Here is a 23,930-nt window from a genome sequence, read left to right as displayed (position 1 = left end):
CAAACTGTCAAAGAAATATTATGAATGTGTTTTAATAGGTGTAGCGCCAACTCGAGGGTTCATATTGCTAAAGACTCCAGAGCACGTCATAACTTCCTGGAATATAGGGTGCGTTTCACGAAACTTGAGCCAAGGTTCTCACAAAAGCGGTTAATCGCAGCTGAATGCAACCTATGACATTTGGTTTGCCGTTATGTGACGCCCTTTAGAGTGTTTTTTATATTCCATTTATTTGGTTCATTAACGAAGATCAGTTATGCATTTCTTTATTATTCGCTTTAAGGCCACGTGTGTTTCGTTGCGCTGTAGATGGAGTTCAGAAACGTATGATTTAATTCTTAGAGGGCAGCTCTTAGGCGTCCGTTCCACCGGCAAGTACCGGCGTCGGCGTAACCGAGCGAACGAGCACAGCGAAGGATGAAAGAGCGAACGCGCTGCACAGTGCGGGTGAAAGACACGAGTAGGAAAGCGGAGGAGGAGGGTATGGCGAAAGCGTGAGGAGAAAGGCGTAGTGCAACGAAGAAGGCTACGAGATGGTGGCATAGTAGCGCAAGTCATCTGGGAGTCTGGCTGCGGCGACTGCTGTGAATGGCGCCCACGCATCATCCATGAGCTGCCTCTCGCGATCTCCAGATGACTGAGGCAATTGCGCCACCCTTCGCTCCGTTTGCAACGTGCCGCACGAGGCAGAAGGTCCGCTCCAGCCAATACATGTATTTCGCGAAATGGCAACACGTATCGAGTCACGCTCAAACTTCAGATTAGGGTGTATCGTAATCCTCGGTGAATATTTTCTTCCTAGTTATCACTATAATGACAGATAATATAATTTACAATTCGCCGCAACAATTCACTACTTTTACTAAGGTTTAAATGAAACTTCAACTGATCATCTCTGATTTGAATTGTTTGTTAAGACAATGGTACTTTCGAAATTGAAAGACAAGGTGGCGCGATAAATAGAAGAGGCATTTTTTGTGGCCATGTACATGCTGCGTGGTGATTTTTTTTTCAGCTTTTAAAGGAAGCCTGCAAGCGCTCGCTTGTTGCAGCGCTCTCAACCGTTTTTCCACGTTCAATCTCCTCTCCGCGTGACGCCGTGTAAGGTGCTGACACACTGTGAGGCCGGTGCCTACTGCCACGGCCGCTCACTTCGCTATGGCCTGCGCGCACGGTTCTTTCGCCAGAAGCACGGTTGAGAGCACTGCAGTACGATAGCCAACCTCTAGCACTGTTCAAAGCCACTTAAGCTGATCTTGGTAGTTGATTCGAACAATCTGAGGACACCTAATCACTTCTTATTGTGAATGGGAAAGCAGTAATATCCAATTGAACGTTGCTGAGCGGTCCTTCGAGTTATGAGCTCCTCGCGGGCAAGCGAGGGCGTTGAGACGCTTGGTGTGTTTTGATTTTACCTTAACGAGGCGTAGAACGCAGACGAGAGCTTGCACGGACGTGAAACGCGCGGACAAGACAGGCTTCCGGGAACAAGGGCGAGGTAGGCGCGGCGTCCCGGCGATGCGCTCTCCCATCACGCAACACTGGGTGCGTCAGCGCGGCAGCAGGTCATCCCGTTGACCCGCTCTGCTGCGTCGAGGCCCGAGCCAGTTTTATCGGCCATATAAACTTGTAAAAATAGGCTTTCTAACTAAATTAACAAGCGTGATGTCATGCGAGCACAAGCCAAGATGAGCACATCATCTCACTCGATGACCGCGGAAACTCGCTGTCAAAAAGTTGCACTGAGGAAACGCGGCAGCAGCAGCGAGCGAATTGACCTTTATGCAGCTGCTCGCATTAACGCGAACTAAGCCGCGAAAATAGAGCGCAGAGCGGACTCTATACTCATCGCAGAAGGTTTTCAAGATAAAGCAACCCGGCAAGGCGCGGGCAGCTCCCCGGGCCGCCCCGAGTAGAACGCGCCCCTTTTCCTAGCCTCCCCCCGAAGCCTTGGGCGTGACGGATAGTGGTGCGCTTCCTTTTCGCTTTCAGCCTTTGCGTGCCTGAGATTGAGACGCGATCGCCGGCTCACCCTTGCACGCTTTCACTCGCACATACAGCGTACGGCTCACGGCGACCATTTATCGCCTTGGGACTTTAAGCGGAGCCTCACGGTAACGGCGACTCCGACGGCAGAAATGCACCTGGAATGTCCTCATTGCTATGGACCACTATTTGCGATGACGAAGAGGTCATTAGCGTGAAGCAGACGATGACGATTGCTTTAGCAACAGCATTGAACATCTTGGGTAGATATAAGTAATGTACTTTGTCACTGATGTTAGCCAGACTGTGGTAGTTTTTGTGCACTATTTTGTTGCACTTAGCTGTGGTCTAATGCTGCGTTGGAACTGACAGTTGGGCTCTGTTCATTTCAGCTATCGAGCGAAACGAGACATCGGATTCTCCCAGTGAGTATGCGAACTTTCTACACGCTTGAATTTTTTTTTCGTCGGTGGGCTGAATTTTAGGCTTCATGGAAGAATATGCCTGATTCTGAACCTGAAGAAATTTGTCATGCATCTTTTTGATAATATAAGTAACATTATATGCCTTGATAGCACATATTTTAATTTCATATCGCGTTCACGAGTGTGTTACTTGATGTTTTGTATCAGAACAATATTTTTGTTCACTTTGAGTAAAGAAACAAATTACGACTTATAGCCTTCATTTGAAGCGTGTGTCCGCCCATCTGTTCTGTTTATAATCTTTAGAAAGTATAGATCACATCTACCAAAGCACAGTGCTGACTTTGCTAACTATTGGTCTTGCGAACATTGCTGTGCATTTAGAAAGATGGCGACATTCATGTTGTCTTCTTGCCGAGAGCAATTACACTTCGATGTGAAGATACCTAAGAAAGCTATGAGAATGCGTTAGATGATTTGACAGCAGTAATTCTACGTGTCGCTGTGGTCTAAGTCCATTAAAGATAATGTTTATTTATATAGCTAGTAAAATTGCACAATAAAAATATTACCAGTGCTCATTCGACCAGAACATGCACATTTCGGTACATTATAACCACTTTCTGGCGATAAAAATAATTGAAATTAGTGTCCTTTAGCTGCAGCCCAAAAATTCTTTATTGACTTGCAGAAACGTGTATAACTGATATTTTCATCAAGGGAGGTATTTTGTGAGAGTCCACCTATTAGATATGTGTATGTCGTCACCTGCTGAAGTACTGATTGGCTGTGGCGGCTGGCCGCTGGGGACTCGCAGCGCAGCTTAGCCAACTAGAAGTTCAACAGCAGCCGAAATGGAAATGTCCACTTAATGGACTCTTACAGAACACCTCCCCAGGTACGGCGCCACTTCTATATTATCTGATTAGGTTGTGCGAGGAGTGCTTCAGGTTGTTTGAAAAAAGTTGTTATGCGATTACTGTTGGTAAGCGCAGATGCCAGCCACTCGTGATGTTGGGCATAACTGACAGCGGATGCGGCCGGTCAATGGCAAGCAACACTTACTGCTGAAAAGTTTTGTGGATTTGACCTCTGGTTCTGATAAATAGAAGCATCCACCAAATTCCGTTATGAGTTCATTGCTTATATATATATATATATATATAAGCCACACAGCCTGCACACAGAACGAATTGCTTTTGGGAGCCTCTAAGTCACTTGTTCTTGCGTTAGTTTGTACATGTGGAACAGTAATGAAGTTCGCGCCAGAAACATGATGAAAGAACGGGGCCAATATAAACGCTCGTCCTGTCTTTATGTCCTCCCTTCTCGGTGATCGAGTTTGCGACGCTAAATTCATTACTGCAAGTCAGATACGTACGATGATGTTTGGTCCGACATAAAACGAAACACTCCCTCTACAACTGCTTATCCGGTTATGTTTCCTGAGGTGTATCATAGTTCTGATTTCCAAGATTCTTGCTTCTGAGCTGTGTATTGGAACCGTAGCATCGCCGATAGCTCCATGATTCGCGACAAGCTGCTGCTGCTGCTCTTTTTCGTGTCGCAGTTCCTGATTGTCATGCACAACGCTTTATTACAGCTCACTGCACATTCGAAGATGGCACAATGTGCGGCTGGAACGAGGATGTTTTGTCGAAGCAATGGTTGCTCAACGATCCTTCCAACAAGCTTCCCGAGTTTCCGCGATCCGACCACACCCTCAAAGCTTACAAAGGTGATTTGGTCGAGTGAAAGGATATATCATTTCAAAAACATAAAACTGATGACAACCGCGCAGAATGCAGGCATGCTTTGGGTGTTACTATTATTTGTTGTTGAGATATTGTGCAAGGTGCCCTTTTTATCCTAAGGTCAGCTGAATAACGCGAAATCTACGGGGACCAGAACTTCAGCTGTAACGATGCAAACATCGCAGAGCCTGCAGAGGCCAAGTGTAGATGCACTTGGTGCTTAACTATCCGTGGAATTATTTTTTGTTTTGGTGCTTCGATCACAAGCTTCATTTTCACAACCTAGAGTAAAACTATTCGAGCACCCACCACCATCCTTTGGTGGTAAAAACTAATTCGGAGTCCCCCGCTACGCCGTGCCACAGAATCAAATTGTGCTTATGGAACGTAAAACTCCAGAATTGAATTCAACCCATTCGGGAGAGCGAGCTATGTGTGCTTTTTGTTTAAAAAACATTTGTTTAACCTATCCGGTGTCAGTCTTGTTTCAACCAGTGAGATAGAGAAGGTAAATTCAATATCGGCGTTCATACTGCACATACTTTTTGTTTTGCTGTGTGATGTCCAAGTGTGCATGTGCCGAGATTGTTTTTTTTTCTTTTCTTTGTAGGGCGTTTCGTATATGTGAAGTACGATGTTGACTACGACTTTGGGTCTCCTGTATTTAAAAGTCCTGAATTAGACGTTAACGCAACTGAAGGGGCCTGCCTCAGCTTCTGGCTGTTTGCCGTCCATTCAAAGCACGTCAGGTAAGTATTCGTGAGAGGCTGAAAAGCTGCATGGGGAACCGATAATGAACTGGACCTTGAAGGATATGTTCAACTCTCAGTCTATTGCGGTTTATACGAGTAGTTGGGAAAAGTGCCATAGGCAAACTCCGGGAAGTTAATGGCGGACGCGTGATCTGGTTGATTAGTTGTAACGTTGCTTGCCCAAAGTAGTACGTTCGGACCATACTCAGAAGCATATATATATAAAGTGGGTCATTGAAAGCAGAGTCATGCTGCGAATAGTAGTACAGCTTTGAAAGCACAAACAGGAAAGAACAGGATTTGCTTGCGTACTTAGATAAACCATAAATTACCTAAGTTATCTGAATGAGACTATGCATGATAGCAGTTTTTCAGTGGAAGTATACGTTCATATTGGTTGAAATGCATTGGGCATCAAAAAACAAACCAAAGACTTGTTTGGATCTGGGTCTCAAGAATGAACTATCGAGCCGCCAAGCTGCGTGAAGGGAACGTAAATAAAAACGCAAGAAAGGAAATAAGCCGCTATAGAGAATATACAAGAGAAATTTCACGTACTTAACACGTGAATTTCACAATGCAGCTTCACCGTGTGGTCAGGGATTGATCGGCTATATGTTGCCACCGCTCCCTCAAGCCACCAATGGGAACACGTGCGGGTGAACTTCAAGAGGCCCGAGGGGAAATTCAAGGTACGTCCTGAAATATTTATACAATTGCAACGTTTGTAGCGACACATTGGTAGCATTTGAGCATGCTTGTAAAGCTGCGGCATACCCTGTCGACTTGTTTCGGAAAAGGAGAACTTATGTCAGGGGCGACAACTTGAATTTCAGTTTCGTAACTTATGTGGTACTCTATCTTTTATGATGCGCTGCGCCCTCTGTGACGCCATGTCATCCGATTGTGCTCATCAGTCTAAATCTGGAGCGATCCGCAACGACGTCACATAAAACAGGTTTTGTGAACGTGGATGTTCTTAAATGTAAAGGGGAGGAGTATGCAGTGGCATTGTGCTGCCAAACATAGTAATACCGGGTGTCATAGAAACTTTTGAAAAAGAAAACATTAGCTAGTCTCTGGGAGCTTTCTATATGTGTGAATTAGCAGGGAGAATAAGCTTCTAATAAGGCTGTTCAGTCTTTTAGCATACCGTACAATAGCTTTTCTGAGGACACTCTGCCTTCAGACGAGGAAACCGGATGGTGTAGCTCCTTGTAGGGAGCTGCTTACTGTAAACACAGCACACCACATTATCAACGCTTGTGAACTTCGGCTTCATGTGGACATCGGAGAGAACAGTCTAGTCTGTTGTCGACGTCGTCTCACACATATAATACTGCACCTCCACTTTTCATGGCCTCCGTGATCATGGCATTCCTCTCGAGTCGGTGCCAAATATGTGGAAAAGTGCATCGTAATGAAGCAGTACGCAATATTTTTACACATTTCGTCTAGACAAGGATTGCAGATAACGAAAACGGGCATTTCATCTCATCATATATGGTAGGTTAGGTATTCAAGGCAATACGAAAATGCAGAATGCAGCTTGTCAACTGTATATACCTGTTCGCTGTGTAAGCTACGCATGTCGTTTTTTTGAATTAGCTTACAATCCAGTGCACCAACACAGCCATATAAGATACCTAGTACGTCATTGGACTTCCCCCATGAACTGTTCTAATTCTTCCCACACCTGAAAATGAATGTTGTGTAATTAGGCAACGAATCATACCAGAATTAGTTCAATAGTGGCACAATCACTTATATATTGAGAAACAGGAATATCACACACAACTAGAAAGGGAGACCAGGTGCATGCCTAATCAAGCCAGTTTACCTAGTTAAAGTGACCTACCTTGCTTTCACGGTTGCTACGTGTGCACCGCGACAATATGCTGCATGATTAAAAGAAAAAATGCGCTGGCCACCTATTTAGAAATCTTCTGTGTTTGCTACACTGTCATTTTTTGCATATGTGTATTCACTCTGAATTAGAAAATTAGTCATCGTCTATTAAAGAATACTATCAAGACGTGCCGCTTAAATGGTGCTAAATGCTCGTAGTTGTGTGTTGCGAGGAATTGTAAAGATACGCTGACAGTGTTGTTGTCGATATCGTAGTTTGGTAATAAAGGCCGTTTTCTGCGTAGTAATTTCACTTTTATATGTGTCAATTTCAGCTATGGATTGTATTCTTTATTAAGCAAGCCCTAGTGGCGCTGGATGACATAGAAGTAACTCAAGGATATTGTCCACAAAGAGGTGAGTCTGCGTGGTAACTATACACTGGTATCTGTATTAGGCATCGTTCCATCGTTGGCGTGCGTTCCATGCAAACTATGCAAATTGTAGGCACTATCGGGATGAATGTTGTGTGAAACATTTGACACTTGATTGGTAAAGATTGTGAGTTCCGCGGGTAATTTATGAACCTCACACTGTGATTGCCGAGGCGCTTGCAGGGTGGAGAGGAGGGTCATATGAACAACTTAAAAGACCCCATGTTCTAACTCGGAAAGGGTGATACCGTAAATACTATAATACGAGCGCTCGTGATGGTCTCTTCTCTTTTGTCTTTGTCTAGTTGTTCCGCAGAAAGTTTATAATAAGTTATCATTCTGTGCTAAAATTTTTAGAGGGTCTCTGGCATTTGGACCGTTCGGCTACGATGTGAATGGTGGTTAGCAAATGAATTTGTCTCATGTTTCTACTTGTGACAAGACATTTTTTGGCTTAGTGCACTTCGCTCTATCTGGAGGATTGAGGTATGGAAAGGCTTCGGGCCAAAATATGTAGAATGTTCCGGTAAAACATAGCACGAAAGCTTGCCGCGAAGGAGACGAATGTGCTATAAAGGTGAAAACGTGGCGGCAGAGAAAAAAATAGAGCATAAACGGAATAAAATAGGTACGCCCTATCGTGGCTGTCTTGCTTCAGCGGTGTAGTGCTGTAATGCACAAAAAAAAGAAGCAATCTGCGGCGGCATTTTGTAAGGATATATTGTGACGGGGACGAGAAGTAGACGGGGGGTATACTAATGTACTAGTGACAGAGAAAGGCAATATTGATAGGGCAATGTAGGTGACGGGGTACGCATGCGAAAGCTACCCACACCATCGTCATCTTCATGGCTCTGCGAATCGTCTCATTCATCGTTGTAAATCTTTGTGCACAGTCGGTCCGCAATGCATCACTCCCGGTGGGGGAAGCACCGTCGCAGTGGCTCGCATATTCGGCTCGCATATTACGATAACTAGAAACCGATGCTTGAGCACTCTCTGTTTAAACTCTCCCAGGCGACCCCGTAGACCTCGTGCGTTCCACTGGAATATTACGGAACCGCTTATCCTTTCCTGTAGTGACAACCTTGAAGTTGATGATGCCATGGCGTTTGCTAGCTCTTATACAGCAGCAAGCACTGGTTCTAGTGCCTCGAGAATTTGCACCGCAGCCTTAGCAACGGGCGTTTGAACTCCGATGAGCAGCATTCGCTAGGAACGAATCATCTGTGCAAGCATTGCCTTGATTTGCTGATGGACGATGAAGGTTCATGTTCACGCTGGCGTTCCGGCTGCACTTCTGTACTCCGATATGGCAGGGAAGGCCATATAGTAGTGTCCTTGGTGTTCAGAAGAGTAGACGTGGTTAAAGGTGGCTCTGACGTTTGAGGACAAGCAGGAGCGCGCGACGACTTTTCCTGGAGTACAGGTTGTCCTGTTGTCGATGCTGATCGCCTTCTGGTCGATGCTGATCTCCTTCTGCGATTACGTGAGCGCCTCTGGCGGCGGTGGACCTTGGTAGCCGCTTCTTTGTGTGTAGACCGATCTCGTACCATTTTCCTTTGCACAGACATTTCAGTCTTTAATTTTGGACAGTCCTTCGACGTTGCCTCGTGCGGCCCATCGCAGTTAGGGCACTTCAAGTTAGAGTCAGCACACGTCAACTCATCGTGATCACCACCCCAGCGCGGACATGTCATCTTGTTCATGCACACAGCACTGACATGCCCGATTTTCTGGCATTTACGGCACTGCAAGGGCCTAGGGATGTATGGACGGACAGGATGCCGCACATAACCCACTTTCACATGTGTTGGTAAGGTCTCTCCCTCAAAAATGAGTTTTATGCACCTCGACCGTCCCAAACGGTGTATATCTGTGATATGGACAGTCGAGGAGATTAGCGTTGGGAGATCGTCATTATCGATATCTGTATCGACATCGTAGATAACACCGGCAGTGGTGCTGCCTCCAAGTAGGATGAATGAGCGGACAAGTATATTTCCTAGCTCAGTTACAGCTTTCAAGGTGTCGAGGATGGTTTGTGTAGTTACATCAACAGTAAGTATGTCTCTTCTGGGATTAATTCGGACCTCTCTGATTTGCCCTGGAGCCAGCCTCTCGAGATAGGCAGTGCGAGTTTGCCTATTGAGGGAATTGAGGTTGCCTGTAGCAGCGACGGGGACGTAGGCGATTGTGTACGCCTGCTGTCATCATCATCATCATCATCATCATCATCATCATCATCATCATCATCATCATCAGCCTGGTTATGCCCACTGCAGGGCAAAGGCCTCTCCCATACTTCTCCAACTACTCCGCTCATGTACTAATTGTGGCCATGTTGTCCCTGCAAACTTCTTAATCTCACGCTTGCTGTGTGGGTGGCTTATCGTAGTTAAGCTCACTCACGCTTGATGTCCTACGAAGTTTCCTCTTCAACCGACGACTTGTGACCTCGGTATATCCGCCGTCAGAATCCATGTCGTCGACATCTGAGCAGCTTGATGACCTTGGCAGAGTCGCGTTTAGGTGGTCGGGCGCAGCAGACCGACTTGCAGCTTGGAGGCCAGCCCCCAACCTTGGCGGTAGAGGAGGCGGAATGTCCGTCATTGCTTTTGATATCGTACCCGCCACGGGGGCGTCGGTACGCACAAATTTAACCGAAAAAACCAGAGCGAAGCAGGATTAGCAGCTGATGAAGAACTCGTCTTCTTCCACAATAAATAAATACAAATGAAAATAAGGCACCCACTCCAGAATTACTATCCCGAGATGGCACCAAACCAGCTTCCCTATGACAATTTTGCTATAGCAATTGGTACTAACGAGTGACCTCGTTGCTGCACCAAATATCTTGACAATGGATACTGTTTGGTTTTGCTAAGCTTGCAGAACCACTTGCAGTGCTCAAAGGACACAAACGACTTGCGTAGACATAGACAATAATAATGCAAATAACAAACATAAGAACATAAGCCACGAGTGGGTGTCAGGATATAGAGTGCTTTAAAATCTTTCAGAGCTGTCAGGATTCGATGCACAGCGACCTACGGGGGGACAGATGACGACCCCCAATGGCTTTAGGGTTCAAACAGGCTTCTTATAACACAGAAAGTAGCCCTGCCTAGGTTTGTCCGCACTTCTTCAACATCTGTGTGCGATCAAATAATAAGGCGTTATTTCACGGGATGAGGACGATAAAATGCATCAGAGACCACAATTAGCCCAATTTACAAACAGAGATCTCTTAAGCAAAGAAGGATGCCAGAACATCCTATTCCCACATAAGAATATTTTCCGCTGCCAAAAAGGGGACACGAATAAAGTAGCGTAATACTAACACAGACCAAAAAGGTATATCCTTAGAATTATCTAATTTCGGAAAACTGAGCAGTTGTTGTTATTTCCTTCTTAAATTAGGCCAAAATAAACGCATTTAGAAGGTCTCGGCTCTGCTCCTTCCCCTTGGGTGTCAAAATGCTCTCAAAAAGAGAAAAATGAGCCACTGCGCTCGCTGAAATCTCGCACGCTTTGTTTTCTACCGTGGCCTCCACTGGCGCCGTACGCCTTAGGGTCCCTGAATAAAGCTAAAATGTAACGACATGCTTTACTCTTGCCGCCGCCGTTTGCAAGGAATATGAGAGGAGGTAGGATAGGTCTGCGCCTCCCAATTGGTTGAGCGCCATCACGTGGCATTTTTCGCGCCCTTTTTTCTGTTTTTTTTTTCTTTTCCGTGTCTAAGCTAGTTCAACACCATGACAGCTGGCCGTCGAGTTTCTGTGGCGACGATATTGCTAGGGATGTTGTATGTTTTAGCTAAGTTTCGTGGCAAACCGCGTCATTGAAGAGCTCACTTTTTTTGTTTCATGTTAGGGATTGAGTTTACGAGTACTGGAGGTACAAACGTGTACGAACATAGCCTTTTTCTTTGTTGATGGGGTACAGAGCTCACGCATGGGTAAGCTTACGCACGGGTGCGATCCTCGGTGCTCGTTCAGATTTGTTTCCCTGATCGCGCTATCGTCAACAGGCTATGGAATGCGCAGACTGTGTTCTCTCATATATCGTGCTAGAAACGTTAGACATCTTATTGTTGTAGTACTGAGAGTGCGTAGCTTTGTCAGTCCATGCTTTTGTTAGGCGCTGCAAATATATTTTGCGGGGACAAGCTGTTCACTACCAGCACAGAGGATTTTGTCTATTGTCAATAGGGTTTCTCCGCAGGATAAACTGGTGCACAAGTTAGTTGCCTTATATTGACTTGGAGCTGCGTAAAGATAAGGGGCAAAGTGCTCGTTGATGGAAACCATTTCTATGTGTAACTTCTGTACTTGGATACGCTTTGTTCACAAACCAAGTACAGGTTCCGCTGTGATGTTTGCGCTTGAGAGCTAACAGAACAGTTTCACTGCATAAAGAGATGCCGGCGTCATGACGAAACGACGAGAATAGTTGAGATGCTCCGCGCTGATAGTGCACGCTTCTACATGACGCTCACGTTATGCAGGCGATTATGTCGCGCGCCTTGCGTTCGGCCATCATGGTACTATGATTAACTTATGAAGCTGCACAAGTTGGACACACGGCAGTCGATTTGGTGAACGCAAGTACACACGTACGCACTTCGAGCACCGCAAACGCATCAGGTTGCTCAATAGCCAGCTATATACTGCTGCACACACGCGAGGGCACCGCCTTTGGCGTGCACCGAAACCTTCATCGCATTCCTTTCACGCCCGAGATGTGTCTTTAGAAAGCCAAATAAAGAATAACTGTCGAAGCGGGTTGATCTGTGCAGGCCCCGACATTGTTTTTGCCTAAGAGAACAATGCATGGCTGTGGACGACATAACACTCAAGCAAAGCTCTGACATGCAAATAAAAATCGTGTACATTACTTATACATTATGGACGTGGAAATGAATTCTGATTTCGGTGCTAGTACTCGACACTAAAAGGAATTTGACCACCAAACTAGCCTCCAAAGCCTTCTGCTAACTGGAAGCAGGCAGTCAACCTGAAGCTACAAGACAAGCGCGCCATTAAGCGCCAAAAAAAACACGAAAAGCATCTGCTTCTGCCAGTTTCATAGCGTTTCATCATCGTTCCTGGCACAGAACACAATAATCAAGCCTTATGTACGGTAAAAATTTATGCGCAAACACCCAACAATTTTAGTGTCCCAACTCGTGCAACTCTATGGGCGGCTACAGCCGGCACGACCAAACTGCGAGGGCGAGCTACGAGAGAGGGTGAACTGTGTGAAGGCCAGAAAAGGAGAGGCCGGTCGAGGAGGATTAGCTTTTAGTTTTAATCAGGCAGCTTAGTACGCCTTAAAGCCCTTTAAACTTCGTAAAGTAGTGCCACGCTTTGAAGAATGCCGCCCCCTCCTCGCACGCCCTGGCCGACGCCGCGTTGCTATTGGCCTAATAGAATCACGTGGGCCCTCGCGCCGTGCATCAGCGCCATTTTTGCTCGAGAAGCATCTCCTGAGTGGCGAGGAGCGCATGTTGGAGCCGTTGTTACGCTCGAGCAACGTAGGCGGCGCCACGGTCGAGGACGGCGCGTGAGACGAAAAACGAGGAGAAGTGAAGGTGGAGGAGGAGAGTGTCGTCACTTTACGAAGTTTAAGGGGCTATAAGTACGCCCCCATATATAACCAACCAACCGTTATATATAATATAACCAACCATTAATTACCAACCATTATATATAGCTTTCATTGATTACGAGAAAGCGTTTGATTCAGTCGAAACCTCAGCAGTCATGGAGGCATTACGGAATCAGGGTGTAGACGAGCCGTATGTAAAGATACTGAAAGATATCTCTAGCGGCTCCACAGCCACCATAGTCCTCCATAAAGAAAGCAACAAAATCCCAATAAAGAAAGGAGTCAGGCAGGGAGATACAATCTCTCCAATGCTATTCACAGCGTGTCTACAGGAGGTATTCAGAGACCTGAATTGGGAAGAATTGGGGATAAGAGTTAATGGAGAATACCTTAGCAACTTGCGATTCGCTGATGACATTGCCTTGCTTAGTAACTCAGGGGACCACTTGCAATGCATGCGCATTGATCTGGAGAGGCAAAGCAGAAGAGTGGGTCTAAAAATCAATTTGCACAAAACTCAAGTAATGTTTAGCAGTCTCGGTAGAGAACAGCAGTTTACGATAGGTAGCGAGACACTGGAAGTGGTAAGGGAATACATCTACTTAGGGCAGGTAGTGACCGCGGATCCAGATCATGAGGCTGAAATAATCAGAAGAATAAGAATGGGCTGGGGTGCATTTGGCAGGCTTTCTCAGATCATGAACAGCAGGTTGCCATTATCCTTCAAGAGAAAAGTGTATAACAGCTGTGTCTTACCAGCACCCACGTACGGGGCAGTAACCTGGAGGCTTACGAAAAGGGTTCTACTTAAATTGAGGACGATGCAACGAGCTATGGAAAGAAGAATGATGGATGTAACGTTAAGGGATAAAAAAAGAGCAGATCGGGTGAGGGAACAAACGCGAGTTAATGACATCTTAGTTGAAATCAAGAAAAAGAAATGGGCATGGGCAGGTCATGTAATGAGGAGGGAAGGTTACCGATGGTCATTAAGGGTTACGGACTGTATTCCAAGGGAAGGGAAGCGTAGCAGGGGGCGGCAGAAAGTTAGGTGGGCAGATGAGATTAAGAAGTTTCCAGTGACGACATGGCCACAATTTGTACCTGACGGGGTAGTTGGAGAAGTATGGAAGAAGCCTTTGCCGTGCAGTGGACGTAACCAGGCTGATGATGATGATGATGAAGTACACCTCGACTAGCAGCGCTCTTTCGGGCTAGCCTGGGCGCGAGCGCCGCATTACATATTTTTTTGCTGGGGAGCGCGGCGAATGAGACGGCCGCAGCAAAACCAACTGGCGCGCGCCAATCTCGAAGGCCATATGGTGACACATTTTACTGGTAATTTCTACACCGCCATGCTGGTGTTGTGTCTTCCGCTGGGCTGTAGTCATTTTAAAACGAAATGCTTTGGCTTGTTTTCTGTCATGTTTGTCCAGCGAATACGATGAACGATTTTTGTGTCTGCACTTAGCCGTAGTTCAATTGTGTTTAGCTTTGCATGCGGTGTTATGACCGAGCTGTAGTGTATGAGAGACATTTAGGCGTACAATACCATGACAAGATGATTTGCCTCGTCCCAGAAAAGGTTGTTACGGTAAGCCTGGAGATCAACCTGTCAAGTGTGGGAAACGTTCAAGCGGGCCTCCCCTTGTGGACACAATTGACCTCTTCTCTGAAACAGCGTCAGCTCTTTTATTCCCCGAGCTGACCCAAAGGGATGGACGAAGAGAAGACAACCCGAAGGGTGGGAGGCCGTCGACGACAGAGCCAGACGAAAGCACTAATGCTTCCACAGGCTGCCGGGGAAAACGTCGACAACCACAAGACAGCAAGGGGTTATTAAGGCAGTCTTGACCCCATGTGTTTGGCCTGTCAAGTGTGGGAAACGTTCAATGGGGCCTCCCCATGTCGACATAATTGCCCTCTTCTCCGAAACAGCCTCCCCCCTTTTTATTCCCCGAGCTGACACAAAGGGCAGGACGAAGGAAACAAAACCCGAAGGGCAGGAGGTCATCGATGGCAGAACCTACTTCTACAGGCTAGCGAAGAAGACGTCTGCAACCACAAGACCTCAAGGGTTTTTTTAAGTGTTCTGTCCCCGTGTTAATCAGAACAGCTAGACTAGGATGAGAGTCACAACCACGTAGCAATGAAGTGAATACATTCTTTTCTACTTTTTTTAATCATCACGATGCCCGGCGTCGCTGTTGTTTCCTGAATCTTGCGGTGAGGACCCACCTCATCTGGTCGAGATTGCATTAGCGGGGAGCTGCTCTTAAGGAGACAGAACCTTCGCAACCTTGGCACTAGACTTGAGTAACATTGAGTAATTTAGCACGTCCTAACATCGGGAAAGAAAAGTAATCGAGATGCGAGATGGCTTCACGCACTTTGTTATAAATTTGCACGTATGTAGCCATAACATACGGCATTGCATGTGATTTGATTCCATTGGCGTGCGTATTGGGAATGCAACCTTACTGCGAAAAAAACCCCGCGTTAGTGCGTTTTGGACTACTTTGAAATGGTCCCATATTTGGCTTACGTTTATTCCGGGGATTAGATATTCTCACATGAACGCACTACTGTGAAAGGGTCCTGCTCATCTGCGAAACCACAACGACATCTATATGAGGTCATATTTGGCGGGCGCTCTTGGGTCCAAAATCACCAAGTTTCTCAAAAACCACTGTGACCTAGTACAAGTGCGTTGTTCACGCAAATTGTAACAGAGAGTCTCGCGACCTTAAATATTTCTGGAGTGAAATCAAAGTGAAAATTTCCTTCTTGGAACAGTGTGGTGTCTCATGCGTCTGGGGCGACATTATTGTCCCAACGAGATCAGGCCGTCATTGGATATGACGACCTTTCGGCTAAATAATCTTTTCATGGCGTTCGTTTCTCCCAGTGCTGTACCCTGGAGCAGGTCCATAGTTTCACAGGATCGATGACCTAATCTGTATTTGAATTGATTATGCGTTGGTCATTATTTTCTTCCCTTTTTTGGTGTAGTAGCGATCGACGAACGTGCATCAACCAATGGTATACATGTGTTTGTTTTTCTCACGCTCAAGACTTTTGCTCTTGGGAGCCAGGCTCTTCGTGCCCTGTGGCCCACGCTCCGGGCCGTTTTGCTACCTGGAGGCTCCGCAATGGCTCGGATATAGGCTTTCTCGACCACACTCTGAAGAACCTGACAGGTGAGTGCGTTGGCAGCAACGTGTATAGTACACGCAAATATGAGCTGCAGCAAGAACTCGCGAGTACCTTTCGACCGTCCCGAAAACCCAATCTCTTTTCCTTAGCCAAATGGGCACCCTCTTATGCGTTTGCTCGTACGTCCAATGACTGCGTAAATAGCCAAGGGCCAAAACTTTGACATCTGTGCGCCATAGATAACTTCATCTCAGCAACTTTCACATTCTCACTTAGCAGCATACTGGGCCTTTCCTTTATGGACACAAACGTTAATGGAACAGAAAGCTCTGAATTAGAGCAGAAACGCGGTCCATGACGCCATTTGACACGATGCACATGACGATAGCAGATGTCTTGACCACAAGAGAACACTTTTGCTACTGATCAAGAAGCCCAGTGAGAGAGAAGTGAGAATACTCACGGCTACCTTGGGAAATACATTGGGCGCGTCTTTTTGTTCAATCACTGCGTAGAAAATGGTGAACCAAATGCTTCATCCATGCTGTCACCGTGTATTTTTGAAATCAAGCCACTCGAGATTGACCTCTGTTTTGTGGGTGATCAGGATGCTGACGACGAAGTAGATGACACCTTAAGAAATTCAGTACATCTGTTTTCTGCGAAGGAGATGAACTGGATCCATTTAAGTTATGTAGCCATAGTAAAAATGTAATAAGATGCATAAAGAAACATATCTGAATATCTTAGAATATGCAGAGATCCATCCCAGTCCTAGCATTCTTCGTCATAGGTGGGAAAAACTTAATTTATTCGTAAGGATGTAAGATTTAAGGAGCAATAATAATAATAATGTGGCAAATCATTTCCGCAGAAGGCCGCAGAGTAGAAGAGAGTTTATGATATGGAAAAATGCACATACATTTGTCTTGAAGCCGTATAGGCAACAAAGAATACTTGCATGGGTTACCTGCGGAACTTCAGGTACTAGACGAGTGAATATCAATTTTTCCTTTTCAATAATAATACATTTAATGGTAATACTACTAATAGTAGTGTAATGAATTACTTCCATGAATGCAGTCTGATGAAGCATGACTAGAGACATCAACAGTTTCGCTGAGTCCTTACCACCAAAACATCGCTATAGTGACTATAGTACTATAGAAAAAAAAAAAAAACACGAGTGAATACATACCAGTATACATAAGCAATATAAAGAGCAGCATAAGCTTGATGTGGGCGAGTTCGTTTCACATACTTGAAGAAAAGAAATATGATTGCTTTTCGGATGCGATAGAGAGGTCGTGAAGTCATGGTTGTGCTTTTCTTGTTTCTATCTATATAAATCCTGTTTCTTCAAATAAACGTTTAGTTGGAAGTTAACGCCTGTCCCTCGAACATGTTCTTCTTTTAGTCCGCGTCTTTGTAGCGCTATTTTTTTTTCTTCAAGCAATATAAAGAGGCAGTGTTATTGAATAAATACTAAGGTATATCTGGCACGCCATAAAAAAGAGGAAAGAAAAGGTAATAGTTTAGGCAGCGAGACAGCACATATGGAGGCCTGCAATATCGAAAGCAGTAAAGTAACGATTTCCAGGAGTGGAGAGGGCGGACAAAAACTATGACCGCTTGGATTGCGTACGAAATGTGTGAAGCTCGGAATTGCTCATACTCTGGAAGGTAATGTTGGCTCCATTAGGCCTGTGTAGGATCCGTGAAATGCATGGACAGTTTGCAGCTTGCGCGTAATATTGTTTGGTTCAATAACGCAGGACATAACATACAATAAATAGTGCTGCCCAGACTAGGGAGGTCTAAGTGTACGTTAGAATATTCATGTTTGTGCAAGAAACTATGGTAATATAACTAAGTAACTCAAGGTTGGCTTGTAAAGAGAACTTTGTGATTAACAGACTGCCTCTTGGAAAAGCAAATGAGCACGTTTGTCTAGGGCCTGCAGTTACAGGGGACATGAATCATGAGAAGAACATCTCCAGAAATAAACAGTTGCTTACGAGTGGATATGGCAGACACCGTCAAACCATGAACATGAGCCTATTAGTACCCTTAAACAGAAAAGCATATGGTCGGTAAATTCTTGCAGCAGTACCCTACCAGACCGAAAATAGAAGGACTAAAAGGCCACTTGAGAGACCATACAACGAGAGATGACACACATGATACGCGTAACATTATGTGACACAACGACGAGAGAAAGGAATGGTGAACAACAGGGCCCATATGGTATTCTGGTTTAGATGAAAAGGCACAAGCTAAGGTGCCGGGCAAGGTAATTCGCAGAACAGAACAGTGGATTGGGAGTAGAGCAATATCTATCTATAAAGAATAACGCAGTTAAGGTCGGCATAGAGTTAATTGGCGCAAGAAGGTAAAATAAATTTGCATGCATTGTGTGCAGTAGGCTAATGGGAAGACATCGGTCAATACGAATAATCGTATGAGGCCTTCGTCCACTGGTGGTCAGAAGCCTTTTATGATAATTGTGATAGTCATGATGACTTTTTTTTAAAGACCGCAAACGCATGTCGAATGAAAGCACATAATTTCCTCAGAGGCTGCAGGTCTAACACAAACGTCGCCTCGACATACCTGTGCTTCTGGAGCGGATTAGCATAAAAAGGAATGGCCTGATACGAAAAGGAACAAAGTCTAAAAAAAACTTCAGGCTGCTTATACTGATGTGCTTCAACCTTGATGGCTTGCACAGGAGATAAATATATTGAGAAAAAAAAGAGGCAGAAGCGAAACCAGCACTTTTATCTGCGTTGTGGTACCATTGTGTTCGTGACCCTAGAAAACTTCCAGTAGCTCATTTTTGGCGCTGGAGTTTGCCGAGGACAATCCAAGTATTTTGTGCTGGAGTTGACTATAGGTACGTCTTGATGTGTGCCAGTCAAAGAAACATTCCTCAGCAGTCGAGCTGACGTATGTGACATTCTTTTGCATTTAGGAGTAACATTAATGGATCAACGTTTTACCAGCATAGTTAAAATAGTAGCCACTGGATGGTGCTACATATTCGCCGGCTCATGGGGCTTGCGTTTTCTCTTCGTTGCACGCTTAATTTGGTTGGCTGAAATGAATGTATTTTGTGACCACTGTAAGTAAGGTAAAGGGTCTTGGTGGTCGGAACTGCGAACCTAGCTATCTTGCAGGCCCCTGGAGAGTATTATTTATTTATTTTATTTAGAGCTACTGTTCGTTGGGACCATACGTCCAACTCCTTTTCCTCGCGTAACGCACGACTGTTCAGTTTGTCTTGCGTGTTTTAAAGCATTTGCGTTCCCGTAGTGTAACGTAAGCAGGCAGAAATAAGGCCCGCCATGTAAAGCCACGACCTGGGCTGTCACATGTGAGCCAGGCCAAAACTCGCTTATTAAGTAAAAATCGTCTGGTAAGCGCCGCCCAATCGTAAACGCTATAGAAAAGATTGTTGCCGCGCTTGTTGCTTAAAATGTATATTTAAAAACCTTAGAAGACGAAGCTGTGATACAATGTAAAGACAGAGGGAAAAAATGAACGACGCGAAATTTCGCGAAAGCGTCATGGAATAGAGATGCTCGATGTGGGCAGTCCGAGGAGTCTAAGTAAACGACACAAGTTCCTCGAAAATGGAATTGTAAGACATCAACCGCTGTATCTGGCAGAAATGCGATGTCGTTCTTTCACAACCTCGGTGGTTTTCTCATTTCATTCTTTATTGGACGATTTGTGATGATAGGTTTGTTCCTTCTGATGTTATACTTTGACCAAGCGTTGAGCTACACGAAAGAGAAAGGGTATGCTTTTTCAATTCCCTCATTCATCGCAGGACATTACCTGTACCTGAACACAACTGCAGTGGACTCTCACCATCCAGTGTCCAGGGTGTTCATGTGGTCGCGTCCGCCCACTGAAGCAACATGTGTTACTTTCTGGTTTAGCGGCCATGGAGCCCTGGGCCGTCTGAACGTGTACAGGTCAGTACAGCCAAACTCAATATTCCGATGTAAATGCCCGATCGTTATCAGACTCCCCACTCCCTATCAGGTCTGTATTTACTTGCATCTAGTTAGGCGCTAATAGCTTAGATGGCCGGATCACGCATGATGGTTAAAAAAGACATTGCTTCCAGCAAATAACCTAACCTTTCTGAGCACTAGTGGACTCAATAGGAAAATAAGTTCGGCAGCATATTACGCTCCTCTAACACGTGCAGGCGAAAGCCTGCTAGACGCGTGGTAATGCGTCAAGTATACGATCGGAGGGGTCAGACTTTTTTCGAGACATAACGAGTCGATTTGTAAAGTAAACGTATGGCGCTGTAGGTCGATATCCTCAATGACACGTGCCATGCGAGCACTTAATGCACTACCTAAAGGTTGCTTTCTTTCTTTATTTACCTATTTATTTATTTATTTGTTTACTTATTGCCTTCTTTCGTTCTTTTTCTTTCCTTCGTTCTTTATTTTATTCATTCATGTTCAGCCATTGCGTCTTTGCTTGGTTAGCGGGATATGAGCCATTGCTATGGCGATAAAATTTGTATCACTGGACTAGACGCCGCTATTTTCGGGTATGAACCATTGCAATGAGCTACTTAAGGCGTTCACCTTAACAATGATGGGGTTTTACGTGCCGAGACCATGATCTCATTATGTGTCACGCCGTGGTCACTTACGGTAGAAGAGTGTTTATCCATTCTGTACCTATCGAAATGTTGTGTTAGTGGTCGGTATCTAACCCGCGATGTCGGACTGGATTTTAGTGGGATTGCGACTGAAGCCTTAGATATGCTGCCTATAAATATGGCTCAATATGGAGTGCGAAGTGTTAATATATGCCCGTATTCAGGGTACTTCTGCACGCTCTGTTCAAGACGCCCAGGGAAGCAGAATTTTCCTTATCTCAATGAGCCCGATTCAGCGCATTTCAAATAAAAGTCGTCGATATTTTCTCTGCGCATATAGCACGTCTGGCCTTGCTGCGATAGGTAATGATATCAAAGCGAATGGTTTAATTATGCTGTGAAAATCCAAATAACTCTCAGCAACATGCTGGCGCACTTTTACTGCACGAAAGTACAAAGCAGAACGGTTACCTTGCAGTATTGTCAACTAAATTATAAGCCTCATAGTTCATCATATTTTTCGTTCAAGCAACATGTTTACCTATGAATTTGATATTTCTCAATCTAACAAACCCCCCTTCCCTCTACTATAATGCCCACTGGGCGATATGTAAATAAGTGAACCCAGGTAGTGCCAGTAATAACTTGATATAACTACATTTTGTGATGTAGTAGTGATGGTGAGGAAAGCACCAAAAAATGTGAATGATAAAACTAGCGTTTTATTTCCGGAGTCCCCCACTATCGGGAGGGGGGGGCCTGACTCATAATCAGAAGGTGGTTTTGGCTCGTAACACCCCATAATTATTTTAAAGGAGCATTTATTGGGCGACCCTGTGCCCTCAAAATCACGCCCCTCTCAAAGAACAACCATAGCGGCGAACACAGTCGGCGATCGTCGAAAATTTGATCAGCGGGTCAAGCGCGTCCGCTTTTATAGATCAGTCATCGAAGGTTTCGGTGTAATCTATGGTGCCTGCGTCCTTTCCAGAAAGTACTGCACAATCCGCATCGAGCATACATGCAGTCAGATTACACAAGGTTCGCTGATAACAGGCAACGGGTAGGAGCATGGGTAACATTCGAGAAACTTCCGGTACATGCAGGCGCATCCTGCGCTGAGCAATAACGTTTGTTAGGGTGTGAAACGCGATCACCTAATAAAGATAAACAAGTACACGTGTCAATAACTTGCTCTTAAAAAGCATCGTTTTGATGCTGCAAACAAACACAAAAGCGACAAACAGACACCCGTACTGAAGAGACAACAATATAACAAAGCTCTTCAGAGTAAAAGGGCTTAAAACGCACCACATGAACCACAGATCGTGTGCGGCGCCACTGTATTTGTGAAATGCCGTCTGGCACGACCTCATAGTCCAGTACGCCAATGCGTCGGATTTTCTTGTAGGGTCCGAAATAGTATCGCAGTAGTTTCTCGCTGAGTCCTCATCGGCGTATCAGGGTCCAACTCCAATACCGTCACCGGGCTGGTATTAGATGTAGCGCCGTCGAAGATTGTGGTGCCGCCTGTCGGTCCTCTGCTGGTTCTTGATCCGCAGGCGAGCGAGCTGTCGGGCCTCTTCAGCACACTAGAATGAGTAAAGGCAAGGCGCAAAAGACCAGGACTGAAAAACACAAACGACAGGACCAGCGCTCTTCTTGAGTCCTGGTCTTTTGCACCTTGCCTTTACTCATTAAAACATGAACCATCTAGCCCAAACAACTTTTACTTGAGCACACTAGAGATAGGCGGCGACGTCGACATTTTCTTCGTCGGTGACGTGTGGCAGCATGGCGTCGAGAATCGTCGTCGGGTTCCTTCCGTAAACCAGCTTGAACAGCTTGACCGGTGTTCTTTCTTGTATTGCCTTGTTGTAAGCAAAGGCGACAACGGAAGCACGGAATCCCAAGTCTTGTGTTTGACGTCGACGAGCATTGCTAGTATATCCACGAGGGTCTTGTTCAGTCATTCCGTTAGGCCATTTGTCTGCGGGTGGCAGGCAGTGATCCTCCGGTGACATGGCTGGCTATGCTATAGAACGGCTTGAGTAAGATCAACTGTAAAAGCCGTTTCTATGTCATTAATGAGGACTTCTCGTACACCATATCGCAGTTGAATGTTCTGTTCTCGATGAAAAATTTGGCTAGTTCTGCTTCTCGTTTCCTTGCCCGTTTCGGCGTAATGGGCAAAGCAGTCGGTGGCCACGACAATTTACTTGTTTCCAGATGTTGAGGTCAGAAAGGGCCATAACAAATCCATCCGATCTGCCAAAACGTCCAGCAAGGAGGCTCATTCGGCTGTAGTAAACCCGTTGGCCTTGTCGGTGGTATCATGCGTCGCAGGCAGTCATGGCATGTCTTGACGTAGCGGGTGACGTCTGCGGTCAGGTGGGGCCAATAGTACTTCTATTCTTGCTAGTGTACGGGAAAACCCAAAGTTCCTGGCTGTTTCATCATCGTGCAGGGCATGCTATTCTTCTGGCCGGAGTGCTGCTGGCACAACGAGAAGATAGTTTGAGTGCACTGGAGAGAAATTCTTTTTTTTTTATTACGAGGACGTCGTTGCGCAAGGAAAACGAAGACACTCCACGCAGAGATTTCCTAGGGGCAACATCGGTCTTGCCTTCTCAGTACTCCACAAGGCTTCGTAACTCTGGGTATGCACATTGCTGTTCGGCGAAGTCGTCTGCACTTATTGTTGCTAGGAAGGCGTCGTCATCCAGTTCGTGTACCCGTGGCGGGACAGTAGGTGCGTGCGACAGGTATTGAGCGTCACAATGCCTCCTGCCACAATTATACACCATGGTTATGTTAAATTCCTTGAGTCTGAGACTATCGTGCTAGTTGACCAGAAGGATCCTTTAAGTTTGCCAGCCTACGGAAGGCGTGGTGGTCGCTCAGCACTTTGAAGTGCCAGCCGTATATGTAAGGCCGAAATTTCACCGTAACACAAAGGATCGCAAGGCACTCTTTCTCCGTCGTAGAATGATTCGCTTCCGCCTTTGCAGCGAACACCCAAACGTAAGCTATTACGCTTTCAGCTCCGCTCTTCCTTTGAACTAGCACGGCACCGATGACAACGCTACTTGCGTTGGTGTGGATTTCCATCCGGCGGTGGTGACAACAGCCGTCAATCAGCTCCTGAAATGCGTCATCTTGCCGTGTTTTCCGTGTAACGTCGACGTCGGCTTTCATGAGGTGAGTTAATGGTACCGCAATACTTGAGCATTGTCTTTTAGAAAACGCCTGTAATGAGGAAAACAAAAGGAATCTGCGCGTAGCCTTTTTGTCGACGGGCAGCGGGAACTTAGCGGTGGAAGCTCTCT

The 23,930-nt window shown here is 45.6% G+C and overlaps 1 protein-coding gene across 2 annotated transcripts in view; it reads left to right on the top strand.

Moving 5' to 3' along the window:
* The window catches only part of LOC126537871 (MAM and LDL-receptor class A domain-containing protein 1-like), a 242,010-nt gene that overhangs the window by 88,939 nt on the left and 129,141 nt on the right, over positions 1-23,930 (top strand). For both annotated transcript variants that reach the window (XM_055074502.2, XM_050184968.3), the window contains exons 22-28: positions 2,379-2,411; positions 4,015-4,149; positions 4,776-4,914; positions 5,501-5,609; positions 7,101-7,182; positions 15,887-16,012; positions 19,804-19,951. In XM_055074502.2, the coding sequence (XP_054930477.2) occupies positions 2,379-2,411; positions 4,015-4,149; positions 4,776-4,914; positions 5,501-5,609; positions 7,101-7,182; positions 15,887-16,012; positions 19,804-19,951 (772 nt within the window). The remainder of the gene's footprint in view (positions 1-2,378; positions 2,412-4,014; positions 4,150-4,775; positions 4,915-5,500; positions 5,610-7,100; positions 7,183-15,886; positions 16,013-19,803; positions 19,952-23,930) is intronic.

This window comes from Dermacentor andersoni, chromosome 4, assembly GCF_023375885.2.
Source record: "Dermacentor andersoni chromosome 4, qqDerAnde1_hic_scaffold, whole genome shotgun sequence".
Lineage (NCBI taxonomy): Eukaryota > Metazoa > Arthropoda > Arachnida > Ixodida > Ixodidae > Dermacentor > Dermacentor andersoni.
The sequence above is the reverse complement of the archived record's forward strand: the minus strand, read 5'-3'. Positions and strand labels throughout refer to the sequence as shown.